The 18,204-nt window shown below is 35.1% G+C and overlaps 1 protein-coding gene across 4 annotated transcripts in view; it reads left to right on the forward strand.

Annotated features, from left to right (window-relative positions):
• The window catches only part of DICER1 (dicer 1, ribonuclease III), a 67,819-nt gene extending 49,910 nt beyond the window's left edge, over nucleotides 1-17,909 (forward strand). For 3 of the 4 annotated variants that reach the window (XM_065636742.1, XM_065636744.1, XM_065636741.1), the window contains 7 exons: nucleotides 191-974; nucleotides 2,378-2,533; nucleotides 6,537-7,419; nucleotides 9,609-9,877; nucleotides 12,488-12,650; nucleotides 12,741-12,816; nucleotides 13,106-17,909. In XM_065636742.1, coding sequence (XP_065492814.1) covers nucleotides 191-974; nucleotides 2,378-2,533; nucleotides 6,537-7,419; nucleotides 9,609-9,877; nucleotides 12,488-12,650; nucleotides 12,741-12,816; nucleotides 13,106-13,271 — 2,497 coding nt within the window. In that variant the 3' untranslated portion in view covers nucleotides 13,272-17,909. Of the gene's footprint in view, nucleotides 1-190; nucleotides 975-2,377; nucleotides 2,534-6,536; nucleotides 7,420-9,608; nucleotides 9,878-12,487; nucleotides 12,651-12,740; nucleotides 12,817-13,105 lie in introns of those variants that run through there. The other variant, XM_065636745.1, reaches the window with a different exon arrangement.
• The last annotated feature ends 295 nt before the right edge of the window (nucleotides 17,910-18,204 follow it).

Below are 18,204 nucleotides of genomic sequence, written 5' to 3' on the forward strand. Positions count from 1 at the left end.
ATACCCTGTATTTAACTCATCTCAGTTTTCAGTGAAACATAGTTTAAAAAGACTCGATTGTGAATGGTAAAGTTAAGTGCTGCAGTCACTGTTCTTTTCAGAAGAATGTAGCTTTTTAAAAATATGTATGTGCATATAGTCATCTTGTGCTAATATTTTTTTTTAACAAAATCAGCATGTATCTTTACAGATATCCTAACTTGGACTTCGGATGGAAAAAGTCTATTGACAGCAAATCCTTCATCTCTATTCCTAACTCCTCTTTAGTAGAGAATGAAAATTACTGTAAGCACAGCACAATTGTAGTCCCTGAAAATGCTGCACATCAAGGTGCTAATAGAACCTCTTCTGCAGAAAACCATGACCAAATGTCTGTGAGTTACAGAACATTGCTCAATGAGTCACCCAGTAAACTCCAAATTGATGTCTCGGCAGAACTTGCAGCAATTAATGGTGTTTCTTATAATAAAAATCTTGCCAATGGCAGTTGTGATTTAGTTAACAGAGACTTTTGCCAAGGAAATCAGCTGAATTACTGCAGGCAGGAAATACCTGTCCAACCAACTACCTCATATCCCATTCAGAATTTATACAGCAGTGAGAACCAGCCCAAGCCCAGCAATGAATGTACTCTACTGAGTAATAAATACCTTGATGGAAATGTTAACAGATCTACCTCAGATGGATGCCCCAAAATGGCTGTGACCACCAGTACTTCAAAAGCTATTAATCTTTCAAAAGACAGAGCAGATACTGAAAAGAACCTTTCCAGTGGGTACTCCTCAAAAACTCTCGGTCCTAATCCTGGTCTCATTCTTCAAGCTTTGACTCTTTCAAATGCTAGTGATGGATTTAATCTGGAGCGGCTAGAAATGCTTGGTGATTCATTTTTAAAGCATGCCATCACTACATACTTGTTTTGCACTTACCCTGATGCTCATGAGGGACGGCTGTCATATATGAGAAGCAAAAAAGTAAGTAGTAACAATCCAATGATATTATGTAAAAGGCATGCTATAACAAGCCATAGATATAAAAAACGTACTAGAAAATTGAATAGCAACAGGTTGATTTAATTCCACAACTTTACTAATTATATACTGGGTAGTGTGCATATTAGGAATAAAAATACAAGACTACAGGATTAATGTTGCCATAAGTGTGGTTGATTTGAACTTGTTTTCTACATTTCATTTCAAAACCTAAATCAGCTCATTACCTGCCTAAGAAAGGATGGGACTGAACAGAACTAAAAGTTCTGGGTTAGTGAAGACATTTAGTGAACTGAACACTACAGTCGTATTGAGTAGAAACTCTTTAACAGGAGTGCTTGAACAAGGTGTGAGAGATAACAGCACGGAGCCTTAGGCTGTAGCTTTATTCGACCTTTCCTTTTTTATTTGTTGCTCAATAAGCTACTTTCCTTGAAAAATTTTAGCATGGCCTTACAGGAACACTCAAAATGAATCCACAAAAAAAAAAAAAACTTACAGAACTGTTGCATCAAAACTTTTAGAAGTATTTTGAGGTAAATGTAAACAGTAGTGAGCAGAGCCTTCAATTCTACTGCTGTTTTTAAATGCTGGAATAATCAATCATGAAAGTTTGCTTTGTTTGGGGTGTTTTCCTCACATAATGCGATAACTTGAATTAAATGCTACCTCTGATAAAACACATCACTGAGAATTAAATGATTGAGTAGTTCAATCTTGGAAAATAAGGAGGGCTAAATAAATTGCACAGTTGAAATAAAGCAAGTGATTGAATCTTCAAGTTCAAATTTCAAGACTTTTAAAAGAAGCATGGAAAGTGTGTGTAAAATAAGAAACAAATATCGGAAGTTGATAGTTAAAAAGGAAAAGGAAGTACATTTTTGTGAGAGTGCTTTTTCCTCTTCCCTTTAAAATATTTAAAAGAATTTTAGAGGCTATCAGAATAACGTCTGGATTATGACTTAATAAGATTTGTTATATGTAACTATTTTAACACTTTCTACTGCCAAGGTTTAGGTCAATCTATCCGTAACAGCAGTTATTTTTCATTCTAAATCTAGTCTGAATGGTGATTATTAATGCTGGTAATTAATGACACTTGTACAGCTTATATTTACTATTATTTTAAAACCAGCAATAATTTTATTTTGCAAAGATAATGTAATCTGTCAGATTTCTTTAGCTGAAATTATCATAGCTAAAATGCTTGACCTTAAAAAAACAAACAAACAAACAAAAACCTGAATTCCCTTTTGAGAACTAGAGAACATGCCTGATGGTACAAGATCTGGCTTGATATGTAAAATTGTTTTGCTCCTTTTGCTTTTTAACCTGTTTTCATGTAAATGTATGTCTAGAAGTTTACCAAAATGTTTTTCTTGAAGGTCAGCAACTGTAACTTGTATCGCCTTGGAAAGAAGAAAGGACTGCCCAGTCGTATGGTGGTATCGATTTTTGATCCCCCGGTCAATTGGCTTCCTCCTGGTTACATAGTCAACCAGGACAAGAGCAACACAGATAAATGGGAGAAAGATGAAATGGTAAGACTTTATTTAACTATGTTGAGGTGTAATTATTTGTGTGTCTGTATTCTCTCACCACTGCCTCCTCCCAGCCCCCAGATATTTTGCAGTTTTCAGTAAAATAATGTAAATCTGTATCATTGTTTCCTTTCTAAAATGTCACTGTAACTTACGGAAAATGAGAGGAAAACCAATCCTGAATAGAACCCAAAGTAAGGAAATGTACTGAACATCATCCAATAATGAGTGTATATATTAATAGAAAAGCAAGGAAGAAAAACATTTTCCATGTGGTTAGCATGCTCTCAGGAGTTTTTCTGAAATTTTTCTTGGAAGTTTTAAATGGAATTATCATTACTGGTTTTGTTGTAATATGTATAGACAGAAGACTGTTTCATTTTAATAAATAATGAGTTAACCTTCATAGAATATATGAAAAGGAGTTTCTGGTTTTTGTAGTGCTGAGGCAGAAGGAGGATTAGAACTGTCTTAAGAAGATGTTCAGCATTGGTTGCTGTTAGCTAAACCATGGGTACGACTGAGACTCCTTCTTGTCCAAAATACAGTGTTGGCTTAGATACCCTCACTGTCTTATCACCAAAAGCTTCAGAATGACAGATCTTAATGAGGAACAATTCAAATTATTTTCTAACTAAACTCATTGTATTTTGAGAGTAGAAGTGCCTGTTGAAGCAATATCACTAGTTGCAGTAGTCAGTAACATAATCTTTAAGTGTTTGAGACAAGTTTGGAGGTTGGGGGAAGGGGGTGGAGGGATATATATATATATATATTTTTTTTTTCCCCCCTCCCCCCCCCCCCCCCCATTCTGAAGACCATGCTTGGATTGTGGAACCACCAGAGGGCACATGAGAGGACTGTTAGGTAGAGGCACTGTACAAATAAATATTTATTGCAGAATAAAACTACCTGATTATTGTGGTTCCATATTGAGCCAAGATTTCAGCTCAAAGAGACTTACTGCTGTACCCTTCTAAAAATAGAATAGCACATTAGGGGCAGGAGCTAATCATTGCTTTTGAATAGCTTTCAGTTCTCCATAACTTTTCAGTGGCCTCTTCTACTTTGCTAGTCACTGTTTATTTGTAAACAATCCACACAATTTCAGACCAAAATGCAGGTAGTGATGCAACTAAGAAGTGGTTTCTTTGTGCCAAATAGATATATGGCTTTCTTTGGATGTGAATTTCATTCTCCATCCATGGGCTGATGGTCTATGACTGGGGCTAGAAATCTCATATCATAATGATGAATTATTACAAAAACATCCTAGTCAAATGTTAGTATTTTTTGTGTTACCAAGCTTAATTAAGGGGAAGAGTCTTCCTTTGTTCATTTGACCAAATAGCTGATTTCTAAAGAGCATGAAAAAAGTACATACATCAGAGGTGTCAAGCTCATTTTCACCGGGGGCCACATCAGCCTCGCGGTTGCCTTCAAAGAGCCAAGTGTAATTTTAGGACTTTAAAAATGTAATTACTCCTACATTTATACCCCTGACTTACATGTATTTATCTTCAGCTTGTAAGTGTCCATTACTTATTCAAAATCAATCAAGTATTTAAGAAAAGGTTTGTTCTTCTGGAGTTCATTCTTGATTTGTTTTTGAAATGCTGTCTAATGATGAAACAATCAACTACCAGAATTACCTCCTGGCTCCTTTACCTACTATTCATTTTCAAAACTTTTTTTTTTTTTTTATACAAGAAACAATGTGTAGACAATGTTAGAGTAGTTCATGTACCTGTCGTGCTAAGTAAAATTAATTTGATTTTGAGAAACCTGTTAAGGAAATTTTAGTAAAAAATGAAATATTTATTAAATCTTTGCAAAAACGGACACCAAAATCTGTTTTGAATCATCCATATAGACATGTCTCATTCAGAGAGTGTATTTTTATTTCACTGACGGATAAGACAGGTAGTGTGTAACAAGAAAAAAATGAGCACTAAAATAACTATTTCAAACCAAAATTTTGTCGTCTCTTTCTGATCAATTAAAGTTAGAGAAATCCTATATGTGAGATGGGTAATGACAACAGCAGAAATTATTTGGGCAAAATGTCTACTCTATTAATCTCTATAGACATTTTTATTTCCCTCTTCTCTCATTACTAATCCTGCTCCACCCTGATGAAGAACATCGTGATCTCTTTGATCCTTAGATGGTTTCGAGTGCTGCCTGGTGCGCCTTAGAGATGCCACTCATCTGCACCTCTGGAGAGTTGTGCCCTTGGCCCAAAGGGAGAGGTCCCCAGTGGTAGTATATGGTTCAGAGATTTCCAAGATTAAATGGTGGAGACCTACAACATGACGTACCTAGACTGAGGGCAGATCTAGGCTGCTTCACTTGATTCAGAATAGTGCTGGCTTTCAGGACCCAATCCAGAAAAGCTCTTGGAAACTGATCTTGGCTCCTATCAAATGCAGGGGCAGAATTCCCACTGACATCAGGGATGCTGGCTTGAGCCTGTGAATAGTCCTTTTGATGTTAGAAAGACTACTTGTGCATTTAGCAAATATGTTTATGTGCTTTCCTGGATTGGGCCCATGGGAAATTATGCAGCGTTGTATATAGCTTGGGCATATCTGTACTCGGTTTGTAACTTACATCAGTCTATACCAACTTGCTCAATATCGGCAGGGGAAAGACATGAGACATCAATAGTTTTACTGTTGTGGATATGTATGTAAATATCAGAAAATTGGTGTCAACTTTAACTTTTAATTAGTTAAGGCTATACGTGTAGCCTGAAAAAAGCAAACAAACAAAAACCACCACCACACCAAAAAAAAAAAAACAAACCCAAAAAACAAAAACACACAAAAAACCAAACTTGAAACAAATATATACTTGTTTAGAGGACAGGATTAATACTAGTTGTCTTTGCATTTGGTTATTATCCTATTTCAGGATTTAATGTATATGCTAATATTCAGCTTAAAAACAGACAACAAAAACCCATGTTACAGAAGTGTGCATTTTTTTCTGTTTTTCCATTTTTGGACCTGCTATACTGAGTTCCTGGTAATATTAAATGTATGACAAACTGGAGAGATGTCATGTTTGTTAAAATTAGGAACCATAGTACAAGTTTGTAATTCTTACAGAACCAAAAATTGGCCTATACCTAACAACTAATAAGCAGCAAGATCACTTACTGAATCTCCAACACATGTAGTCAAGACTGTCACCCAGATAAGCATTAGATTCTTGCCATCTAACTGGTATTAGATTCTCTTATGTGATCTGTAGTATAAAAATCACCTACACTGATTCACTAAACTTTTTACTAGTTTGCCAAGTAGACTGAATTAATTTGCAGCTATGTTTGAGAGCATAGATGAACGTATTTTGTTGCTTCAAGTGATGATTATTGAGGGACTAGAGTAAGGAAGTTCTTACAGTTGTTTCATTGAATGTGTTCTCCGTTTGTTTGTTCCAAAATCGAGACTATGATTGTGACTACTGTAAACCCTGCAAGCCCCTTAATATTTGCCATAGAAGGGTGTCGAAAGAATCTTCAGCCTTACATTGATTGAACATTTGTAATAGCCTTACTTAGCACTTAGAGAGAAGGATGCACCCAAAACTGTTTGTTGTATTTCTCTAAATTTGTTAATTTAAAATTCTTTCTTTTGTTCACTTTGGCTTGCAAGCATATAATGTTTTGTGGTTTTAAAATTAATTCTATGTGGGTCACATTCAAGTATAAGCATGAGTTCCTATGAAATGCAGCATGTGTTATATGTAGAACGTATGATATTGTGGGTTAGTAATAAAGGATTTTGTATTCCAGGACAATTATTTTACTCTTAGGATGTAAGTGTTAATTGAGGTTTTTTTGTGTATCTGATCAGACAATGTAATTAGCAACATTAATTTAAAAAATCCATCTTACTATTAGCAGAAAATACTCAAATCATGCTCTTCGGACAGTTCTGGAATAAAAGTTACTAATTTCCCTCTTCAGTACCATATTTTTTGTGTTCCTTCATAGACAAAGGAGAACCTGTTGGCTAATGGTAAACTTGATGATTATGATGATGATGAAGAGGATGAAGACCTAATGTGGAGGCTACCCAAGGAAGAAACAGACTTTGAAGATGATTTTCTGGAGTATGATCAGGAGCATATCAAATTCATTGATAATATGCTAATGGGATCAGGGGCTTTTGTGAAGAAAATTTCTCTCTCACACTTTTCAACCACTGATTCAAACTATGAATGGAAAGTACCCAAAAAGTCATCCCTGGGTAACATTCAGTTTTCATCGGATTTTGATGATTTTGACTACAGCTCTTGGGATGCTATGTGCTACCTGGATCCTAGCAAGGCTGTTGAAGAGGATGATTTTGTAGTGGGCTTCTGGAATCCATCAGAAGAAAACTGTGGTGTTGATGCAGGAAAACAGTCTATCTCGTATGACTTGCATACAGAGCAGTGTATTGCTGACAAGAGCATTGCGGACTGTGTGGAAGCCCTGTTGGGCTGCTATCTGACCAGCTGTGGTGAAAGAGCTGCTCAGCTTTTCCTGTGTTCACTGGGGCTGAAGGTGCTCCCTGTAATTAAAAAGACTGATTGGGAAGGCACTTTGTGTGCTACCAGAGAAAACTGTAACAGCGAGCAGAAAAATCCTTCACCAAACTCTTTTTCTGCTTCTGTAGCTAATTCAGAGCCTTCTCTGTATAAAGACCTGGAGTATGGCTGTTTGAAGATTCCACCGAGGTGTATGTTTGATCACCCAGATGCTGAAAAAACCCTGAATCACCTTATTTCTGGTTTTGAAAACTTTGAGAAGAAAATAAACTACAGTTTTAAGAACAAGGCTTATCTTCTTCAGGCATTTACTCATGCCTCGTACCATTATAATACCATTACTGGTAAGTTGTCTTAAATTATTTTTTTATTATATCGTAAATGCAAGAGAAGTAGTATAGGTTGTGTTCTCATACATAGTCTTTTTTTAGACATCACATGTTACTTTAAGAAGTTCATAGTGTCTGAATACAAAATCTTAGAAAATAATATCTTGCCCCTTATTTAGAGGGGGATACTTGTTGAAGCTGTATCTCAATGATTATTCATAGTTTGACTTGATACAGATAGAAGATTTACTAAAGCCTAACCAAGTTTTGGGAAAGAGCAGTGTTTTTCATCTCTGGTGCTATATCACTAGTTATATATGACTGACATTAAGCCCTCATTTAGCTGAAATTAGTTCTTGTAGAACTCTGGAAAATTGCACCGTGCTTCTAGAAGTAGCGATCATTTTTTGCAAATATATTTAGCAAATCTGTTCCATAATTTAATGCCAAGAATATTTCCCTTTGACTGTACTTCTGAAGATTAAAAGTAGACTATACAACTTACATTAGCTGAATAGTCTATAGGATAGCAAAATATGGAGACTTCCATTTGAAGTTGTGAATTGGAAGGCTTAATTTAAATCTAGGCATTTGATCGTGTAAATATTTAAGGTAGAAGTTTGAAGCAGTTGACTAAATCAGACTAAATATTAATTTCAGGTTAACTGCTTAATGTTTCTGTACATGAACTGAAAAGCAGCAGTACAAATTTGTATTTCTGTAATCTTCTTGAATTACTTTGGCTTATACTAATTAACTTAGTATTCGTTCATTCTAAAACTTTAAATATTTTCCTGTGATAATACGCAATTAAGAACAAACCGTGGTGGAATTCCAACTCTATTTCAAGTGACTGGCAGATTCCTGTGCGGTCACCAGTCTAAATTTTTCCTGGTGGTGAATTGGTTCCTTGTTCCAAGAAGAAACGTTTGCTTTAATTAAAGAAATAAGTCATTTTGAAATGTTAGTACATTGAGAAACAGTTCTGACAACACACTGAAATGATCCTTTGGTTTTTCATTCTAGGTAATGTAACCCACATGTATATTTACTTTTGACAAATATTTCACAAAACACATAGAAGGTAGATGATTCCTTTTTATATGTGTGCTAATGGACAGAAACCTTGAGGCATAGTGTCTAGATAAAATTACATTATTGGTAGCAGAACCTTTTGATTCCATTTCTATTTACCAAGTAAGACAACTGTGAGTTGCTGTTACCTATAACTTTTCTCTTAAGGAGTAACTAGCGGTTGAGATCTGGCAGCATCTATGTTCAGCTGCTGGAAAAGCAACTTAGTATTAGCCATTTCCCTCTCATGTTACTTTTGTAGTAATTTTGTCTTTCTTCTTTCTCTACTAATCTATCCCTATTTGCTTTCAAGAGGCATTTTTGCTTTTGTTTATATTCTAAAACCAGACCTCTGTAGCTCTCCGTTCCTGTGTCCCCTGTCAATTTTCCGAACAGCAGAGTCTTGGCAATTTTAGTTTCCAGTTAAAAAGACCCATTCTGAATGGGAGTATTTGCTCAGTGCTTTTTAAGAAATTTAAATGTGTGAAAAATTAGATTAAAAATCTTAGATTGTATGTTCCCCCTGCTTTTAATACATTGATTTCTTTATTAATTTTTTGGAGGTTTAACTGTTACGGTTTTCAGATCAACCTGCTGGTGGAATCTCTTGATTTTACTTTTTGATGTTTCTCAGCACAATGTGAAGATCTTGAGGAAAATCATTAATTGATATAAACACATTGGTTTTGCTAGCCTGACAAATTAACATTGGGTTCAAAAGTGACTTTATGATTAGGTATAACTTCTGGGTTTTCTCTTTCTTTTTTGTTTGTTTGTTTTGGGTTGGTGTTTTGTTTGGTTGGGGGGGTGTTTTTTGCTTTTGTTTGTTTTGAGTTTGGGTTTGGTTGTGTGTGGTGGTGTTTTTTTTTTTTTGCGGGGGGGTGTTGTGTTGTTTTTTTTAATATTTCAATAACACTCTTTTTAAACACAAATATGCCGGTTCTAAAAAAAAAAAAAAAAACAACAAACAAACAAACAAAAAACCAACAGATTGTCTTCTCTGAGCGTTGGTTAGTTTGTGGAATTTACATGGCAGTGTACCAAACCTCCTATCCAGAAAGGCCTGGAAGGAATGTGTGTGTTAAACTTAATTGTATTGTTTTACATTCCTCTATTTCCAATGCTTTAAGATTGTTACCAGCGCCTAGAATTCCTGGGAGATGCAATTTTGGACTACCTCATAACCAAGCACCTTTATGAAGACCCACGGCAACACTCTCCCGGAGTTCTTACTGACCTACGATCTGCTCTAGTCAACAATACCATTTTTGCATCGTTAGCTGTAAAGTATGATTACCACAAGTACTTCAAAGCTGTCTCTCCGGAACTGTTTCATGTTATTGATGACTTTGTGCAGTTTCAAATGGAAAAGAATGAAATGCAAGGAATGGATTCTGAGGTTAGTGGATTTAGAAGAAATGTATCTGATTCAGTATCTGATTTGAAGCATGTCGCTGGATTTCTTAGCATGATGTGCATTTTTGTAATGTTTTAGTTTTACGCACATGGCAGCCATAGAAGCAGGCTCTCAGTAATAAAGCCTGTAATATGCAAAGTAAAATACAGTCTTCAGAAAGTGCCAAGTCAGTAAGAACGTTCAGAAAATAATCAAGTTGAAACTAGTTTGCCTCTAGATTTTTCTGTGATGCTTGATTTTATTCACTATTTTGCTTTTGTGGTGGTGTTAGAACAGTATGTTGGGGGGAAACACTTAGCTTGCTTTTGTCACTGACACGTTGGAAGCACTACTGTACCATAAAATTTTGATGAAGGGTTACTAAGTCACGTAATGCTGACTCAGGATGTCCATTCAACATCATGAACAGTACTACCTTGGCACAATGCTGGGATTACTTCATGTAGCACACTGACAGAGATTTCTGCTGGTTTTCGTCTGACAATTTCTGTGAGAGCAGGTGTCATTGCACTGTGCTCAAGGGTCTTTCACATGCTCCCTGGTAGCCAGGGAAACATTATACGTGTCTTTCAAATAAACCACTTGAAAAATAGTTTAACTGAAGACTTGCAAACTCAGATCATATCTGTGCTATGCAGGAAAGCTAATGATAGTGATAATTTGCTAGAGAATAGACTAAAACTAACTGATTTAGATGAACTAGTCAGAAAATATATGAGAGCAAGGGCCTTGCGAGTCAAATTCTAATCAGAGTCCTGGAAGAGATGGACCTTCTCATTATCCTTTCTTTAAAAGTGTTATCCAATAGCTATCTCTAATAGTTAGTCTCCTGAAAAACTGATCAATCTCTTAGAAAATATTCTGAGAATACTGCAGCACTAAACAAACATGTTATCTTTGTCTTTAGTAATTTATTCTTTCTGATACACAATTTAAAAGCTTGGGAAGCAAAATAATTCAGTTACATAAATGTGTTTATAGCCCATGCACTCTGTTGCAAAGTGAACTCCATATGTTTTATGGAAAGGTTCAAGAAGACATTGGCTAATAAATTTGTCACTGAGATGTAGAGAATATAAATTATTTTACATTGGAGGATTAAACTCCGTTATCTGTTTTGTTTTCTTCATAATATGAGTGAAAAGGCTGAAGGCTTATTTAAAGAGCTCATAGTAGTTATTTTTAGCTTTGTTCAGTTTTTGTTAGTATGCAAAAAGATTGCCTAGAAACTTCCGCCAAAGTTGCAACTGAATTGTGTGATAGCTGTTTCAAATAAAATTCTTGTTTCGCTCTCCCTACGCCTGCTCCTTATCTTGGTCTGGCACTGAATTACTGGAACTCTTATTTCATCAGAGTTAATGCAAGAGTCTTTGTTTCTGCAGTTCGTGCCAGCTAGACTGGTTTCCATGTGTGTCTCCGTGTCATCGGCTTTTCTTTTTTCAAATCTCACTCCTGAAACATCTGTCGTCCCTTGCCTTATAGTTCGTAGTTTCTCTCTCCTTCTGTTACTTCAGTATAACTCAGAAGTGTGGCACTTTGCACTTGGTGTGAAATGTGCTATTCAAAAGAGTTGAATTTGGTTTTTAAACCTCAAAATTCCCATTTGGAGTGTGTACACATCAAGTCTAACTTCTTGTTTGATTTATTTTAGGTAGAAATATTGAGTGGGACTAGTTTGTGAAGTAGTACGGTGACTCTTAAAGAGGACAGAATCGACTTTAAAACCCCAAATAGGGGCCAGAGGGAGAGGGTAGCTGCTGGGGGAAAAGACTGACAAACTTATTCCTCTTCAGCCAGAGGAGAATAATGGTCAAACTTTTTGTTTTCAGCTTACTTTGTTATGACTTAGGTGAATGTATATTAGATGTACTTGAGTTATTTTCAGTAAAGGATTAGATTAAGTCAAGACCTTTAAGACATATACTGCAAGTTTAGTTTTAATAATGAGAATAGACTGTTGTCTGAAATTAGTAGCGTAGAAGAAAACACGGCCTGATACATTTAAAAATACCTAAATATGCCTGTTAGTTCAGACTGATGTTGCTGGTTATCAGTTATTTATGGCTTGTTTTACTAATGCTTGTTTCATGCTTGTCTTCTGGGGTAAATGAGGTAAGGAAAAGTACATCCAACTTTCATCCAGAGATTAGACTTATAGATTTTAAAGTCTCATTCTAAGAGATGTTTAATGTATGAACTCTTCCTTTGTTATGAGTAGCTTTCTCATATTAACTGATAGAGCCAAGTCTGTTTCTAATTGGAAAAAACAGACCCATGGTGAAATCCTACAGAATTATTTCAGGAGAAATTCACAAAGCATATGAGGTCTCTGTACGCAATGGTGGTTGGGATTTTTTTTTTTTTTCACATTTGAAAAATGATATATCCAGCAATTTGGTTTGGGGATAAAAGAACTATTTCACTGTGGAAAGTTGTCAATGAAAAACTTAAAGGAAGCAGCTCGGGATAGGATGTGAGCGCGCTTAAATTTCTGAAGATCTTTGTTTTATTTTAAAAGAAGTAATTGTTTCTCTCTTTTCTCCTCCCTTTCTTTCTCCCTCCCCCTCCTTGGCTTTTTTAAATTGCAAACAGCTCAGAAGATCTGAAGAAGACGAAGAAAAAGAGGAAGACATTGAAGTACCAAAGGCCATGGGGGATATATTTGAGTCCCTTGCTGGTGCCATTTATATGGATAGTGGAATGTCTTTGGAAATGGTTTGGCAAGTGTATTATCCAATGATGAGGCCATTAATAGGTATTGTCAGCTTTCAGAAAAAAAAAATAATTAAGTGCCATCTGCTATGAAGAGAACAAAGCTATTTTTTTTTTTTTTTTCCCCAAATAGAAAAATTTTCTGCTAATGTGCCCCGTTCACCAGTGCGAGAGCTGCTGGAGATGGAGCCAGAGACAGCCAAATTTAGGTAAGAATATACTTCCTTTGGTATACGCTGCCATAAAATGTTTTTAAGCTGTGCTTCATAAATCACTGATCTTTAAATGTCAGGAATTACTTTTAATTTCTGTTGCACTAAGCAGCTAGCATGGTCATTTGTTCACTGATTTTTATTTCTTTGCCTTGCATATCTTTCTGAGACAAGTAATGATTTGTTGAACTATACTGCTTTAACTTCTGTAGAAAAGAGAATGTAGGTCTCTTATTTAATGTTAACTTGCCTGGGCATTGAGTAATTCTTGCGTATATTTTTGCAGTCCTGCAGAAAGAACTTACGATGGAAAGGTCAGAGTAACAGTGGAAGTTGTAGGAAAGGGAAAGTTTAAAGGTGTTGGCAGAAGCTACAGGATTGCCAAATCTGCAGCTGCGAGAAGAGCACTACGAAGCCTCAAAGCAAATCAACCTCAGGTCCCAAACAGCTGAGACTCCTCTTAAAAATAAATAAAATGGGGGAAAAAAACCACATACGGATAAAGCAAATTTTTAAAAATGTTGATGTTGAGAGGAACAAATTGGAAGACAGAATTTAAAGTTTGTTTGATAACAAAATAGATAACAAAGCATTTAACATGTATAAAATTTTGGAACTAATTGTAGTTATAGTTTTTTGCGCAAACACAATCTTGTCTTCTTTCCTCACTTCTGCTTTGTTTAATCACGAGAGTGCTTTAATGATGACATTTAGCAAGTGTTCAGAATAATTGTTGTCAGGTCTTTTTGGTTTACTTTTATTGTCAGTACAGCTTTGCTTAGTATTAGAAGGCCAGGGATCTTATGCCTAATGCAGTTGCTAGATTTATATATAGTAATCTTGAAATCCTTCAATCTGTGCACTAGTGCCAGTCATAAAGCAGTTGATAAACTGTACTGGATGATTTGGTATAAGAAAGAATAAGTGTGCCAGTATTCTTTTTCCTTTTTTTTTTTTTTTTTTTTTTTCCTCTCCATGTCATCTTTTGACATTAAGATGGCATTCCCAATCATTATTGCACTTATTTGTTAGGGACAGATTTTAATTGAAATGGCTGGCATACTGGTAGAATGAAGCTCCAGTTTCTTTATGCCACACAGTCTTGCATAAAAAAAGGTTCTTGCCTTAAAAATAAATAAACCCTCATTAATAATCTTTAATTTCTGATCTTTTTTGGAACAAACTGTTTTACATTCCCTTCATTTTGTTGTGCATTTTACAATGATACAGCTCTATATTTACAGTACAACTCATTACTATAGCTGTGACTTATTACAGGATTATAATAGAAATTGTATTCATATATATGTAATTAGGTTATTTTTAACAATTCTGAGGAGGTGATTAGTCTACAATTTTTTTTTTATACCATAAACAAAATATGGTCTTTGGCTAAAATTCCAATTTTACACAAACATGCAAGCTAGATAGTTCCAATACTGGAAACAGTAATGAATTGCACAGTGCAAACTGTCACTCTAACAAAAATAACCTTAGACATATCACACCTAAAATATGCTGCAGATTTTATAGTCAATTGGTTACGTATTTAACAAACAGAGCACCTTTACACTTAAGAGATATTTCCACGTAAATTTCTTACTGTACTTTTCAGAGTTGCATGCATATTTCACCTACCAAAGCTGTGCTGTTAAATAACATGAAAGTTGATGTTTGAGGTATAACTGCCGTACTTTTGATACATCTGTGATTTAGGTCCTTAATTTAGAGAAACTAGGTCATTGGTGTTTTGGTCTACTGGGGGCGGGGGGGAAATCATACTTTTATTTGTAGGCTTTGCCTATACTTTAATTAGATTTTTGTAGGCACTCTTCACTTAAATACCTCAGTTCTTTTTTTCTGTTCTTTTCCTTCTTTTTTTGCATGCGTTGTTTTTTTTTCTGTTTTGGTGCTATGTTTATATATTATGCTTGAAATTTTAATTTTTTGCACTGTAACTATAATACCTCTTAATTTACCTTTTAAAAAAGCTGTGGGTCTCGTATTCCCACCAATATCAATAGAGGTTTGCTGCAATTTTGCCCTGTTAATTATGCTTGAAGTTTGAGAAAGCAGAGCAAGGTGTTTTAACGTTTTCCAGCACAATAGTTTGAACTTGATGCTGTGTCTTATGTATTAAATTACAAATAAATACTGTATTTCCTGCTTTTAAACCCTATTCCTTTCCTCACAAATGCACACTAAAACAAGACAAAAACTGTCAGCTCTTGCTTTCTTAACAAACAAAAAAAAAGCCTTTGTGACAAGGAGTAGACATTAAGCTTTTCTGAAATACAGTTCTCAGAAGTTCATATATTTTCTATCTCAGTCATTTTTCATTCTGTGAAACGGACCATTCTTGTATTTGAAAGCAGCATTGTTACAGTGGTCAGACCAAGAATTAAAATACTAGCTTACAAAAAATTCTAGCACATTTGTTTGGTACTTTAGTCATGAAAATACAACAGGGAAGTATAAGACATGCAAGTCTTGATGTGTATGAAACAAATGTGAATGAGACAGAACACTGAAAACATGCATCTAAATTGTCGAAGGTAAATAGCTTTGAGTTCGCTGTTTAGAAAAAAATATCACCTATTTAAATTATAGCTCTTTCCTCATGGTAGAAGTGAAGTTTCTTAGAGAAAATACATGATCACTAATGGTAACAATTCTGTGTTTCTGGCCAGACATCAATCAGCAGATAAGAACAAACCATCTAGAAAGTCTTGAGTAGTTTTAACTGCATTATGAAAAACTAAAATTTCGGTTGGTCTTTGAATGCCTCAAATTCTATATTGGCTGTTACAAGGTTATAGATTCTCAGGGGTTTCATGTAATTATTTGCATAAAAAGCTGTAGGGTGTTCTGATGCCAAGAATATTAAGTGAACTTGCTCTGTGTTTCAGAATAGTTTAATGATCACTTTGTTACTAAATAAAGCCTACAAATTGGAAATCTGAAATATGTAGTGGCTGACTATAAAGTAGTTTCTGCTGCTCATGCGTTTTTAAATGCTTTTAAAATGCCGTAATTTTTTTCCAGTGTGACCTCATTGAAATATTTTTTATTCTTTGAGATAGAAAATTCATATTAGTTTCCATGTTATACATCTGTGTGTTTTACCCTGCAGTTGATATGATTTTGATATTGGACAGTGTATGCTATTAAAGACCTAAATCTGATCATTTGAAGGTTGGGATAGAAATCACTTGACATGCTATAAGCACAAGTGTAAGTGGACTGTTGCAACCCATCTTCAAAAGCAACCACACAGGCTCATCATAAATAGTGTGGGGGTTAGTTGGCATGAACCTTGTTTGTTTTTTTTTTATCTAAGTCGTGTTATACTGTACTTTAAACAGTCCTCCTAACTATGCTGCATTTTTATTTTTATGGCTTTTTTTTGCGCTGTTCTGTTCATGTAGCACAAATAAGCATTGCACTTGGTACCATGCTTTACCTCATTTCAAGGAAAAAATACTTAACAGAGAGGAAAAATGTGGTTTGGCCTTGCTGCTGTTCTGATTTACTGAATTTGAAAATGATAATTATAATGCCTGCAATGTGTCATTTACTTGCACAACTTAAATAGGTCATTTGTAATGTCTGTGGCATTTTTACTCTATGTGGAAAAATACGACGAAGATGTGTAACAACTCTTGATTGTATTTTTAAAGCTATTGTTTCTCTACTACATCATTTTACTGTTATGTGAAGTAATTAAAATTAGAATGACCTCTGACACTCCAGTAATTATCTCTGAAGAAACCAACATATGATGTGTATAATGTAGTTTTTGCGAGAAGACAGCCCCTAGTAGTATGGTCAACCTCAACTAAATAGCTCCTCAGTCTGAATATTGAATGCTCAGTAGCGACTTGTGAAGCGTTTGTTCAGCTCGATGCTGCTAAAGTCCATACAGAAAAAAAGCCTGCTATTTTTAAGTCTCATGACACAATAGTATGTTGTGACTGCAGAGGACAGAACTTGGATGAGAACCAGTTTCCGTGCTGGGGAGGAATGTAGCGGTGCCCAGGGATGAGGTGCCAGATCCTCGGCTGGTGCAAATTGATGTGGTATCATTTTAACCGATGGAACTGCATCCTTTTACATACCTGAAGATCTTGTGCTTATATGTATGTTGCAAAGTTTGGGTTTTCCTCCTTGTAAGGAAATACAGAACTAGAAACTGGAAAATGTGATTTTTATGTTACTGCATATGACATAACTATGCGACCTGCATTTGTTGGTATAGAAAGTGAAATCTTTGCATCCCAGTCACAGCAGCACACGTAACCCGAGAATGACAGATGGCATCGGGGTCTGCTGTGAAACTGCGCTTGCCTTTATCTGACAGTATTCTGGGTTTGTGTGTTTTGGGTGGGGTTCCTTACAAAAACATTCTAATGGAAATCTCTGTATTTGTTACGTGAGTAAAGCAAGAAGGATTTTGATTTTTGGTACTTAATTACTGACATTGATCTTGTTCCAATTGCTCTAATTTTCAATAAGTTAATTTCTTTACTTTCATATTAGGTTTAAAAGTTAAAAACACTACAGTTTATGACCATGAAGTGTAATCTAAATATCAACTGTAACTCAGTCTGAATTATGTTAGCAAATATCTAGAGGTCATTGTAGTATACTCCACTAGCAGTTAAAATTAACTTCTGTCAAAGCTAACTACATTTCTAAATTTTATCCAATAAAGTCCTCGGGTTTTTTCCCTCTTTTATTTGAATGGCAACCACAGACTACTTTAATTGCTTTGTAGATGCACTCAGAATTTACTGCAGCAGCAAGTTGGAGAGAAAAATGTTTGTGAACAAGAATTGGAAATTGCAGGCATTTTTATTGTAAATAGTTTGACTGAAAAGATGGTTAAAATCAAGTAGAATGAATAACAAATATAATTTGATGGACAATAAAATATTTACCATCACATGCTGCAGCTGTCTTTAAGGGACATAAAATGTAATTCATTCATACTGTAATCATGCTGCAGAAGTTTGCAATCTGCACCTTATGGATCACAATTACCTTTAATAGTTTTTTGTAATAATTGTAGCTGAGTATATCTCCAATAAAGTTATGGTCTGTTCACCTTGTATTGTCTTTTTGCATTTGTTTTTAGTTCCTTTTAATCTTTCCATAAATCTTCTAGAGTTTACAAAATATTGCTTTTCAGTCTGGGTCTAAATAAAAAAAAAAATTGTGAAAACATTAATTCTTTACCTTGTTTAAAGACAAGTCTGCTTGTCTCTTTCCTCTGATGAATGAACTGTATTCATAGCTATGTGGACTCATAAGGGACACTCAGGTTAAAAATGATGATGTACGTGCTACAATTTGATCTCTGGGTTGACCATTTTACCTGCAACA

This window comes from Caloenas nicobarica, chromosome 5, assembly GCF_036013445.1.
Source record: "Caloenas nicobarica isolate bCalNic1 chromosome 5, bCalNic1.hap1, whole genome shotgun sequence".
Lineage (NCBI taxonomy): Eukaryota > Metazoa > Chordata > Aves > Columbiformes > Columbidae > Caloenas > Caloenas nicobarica.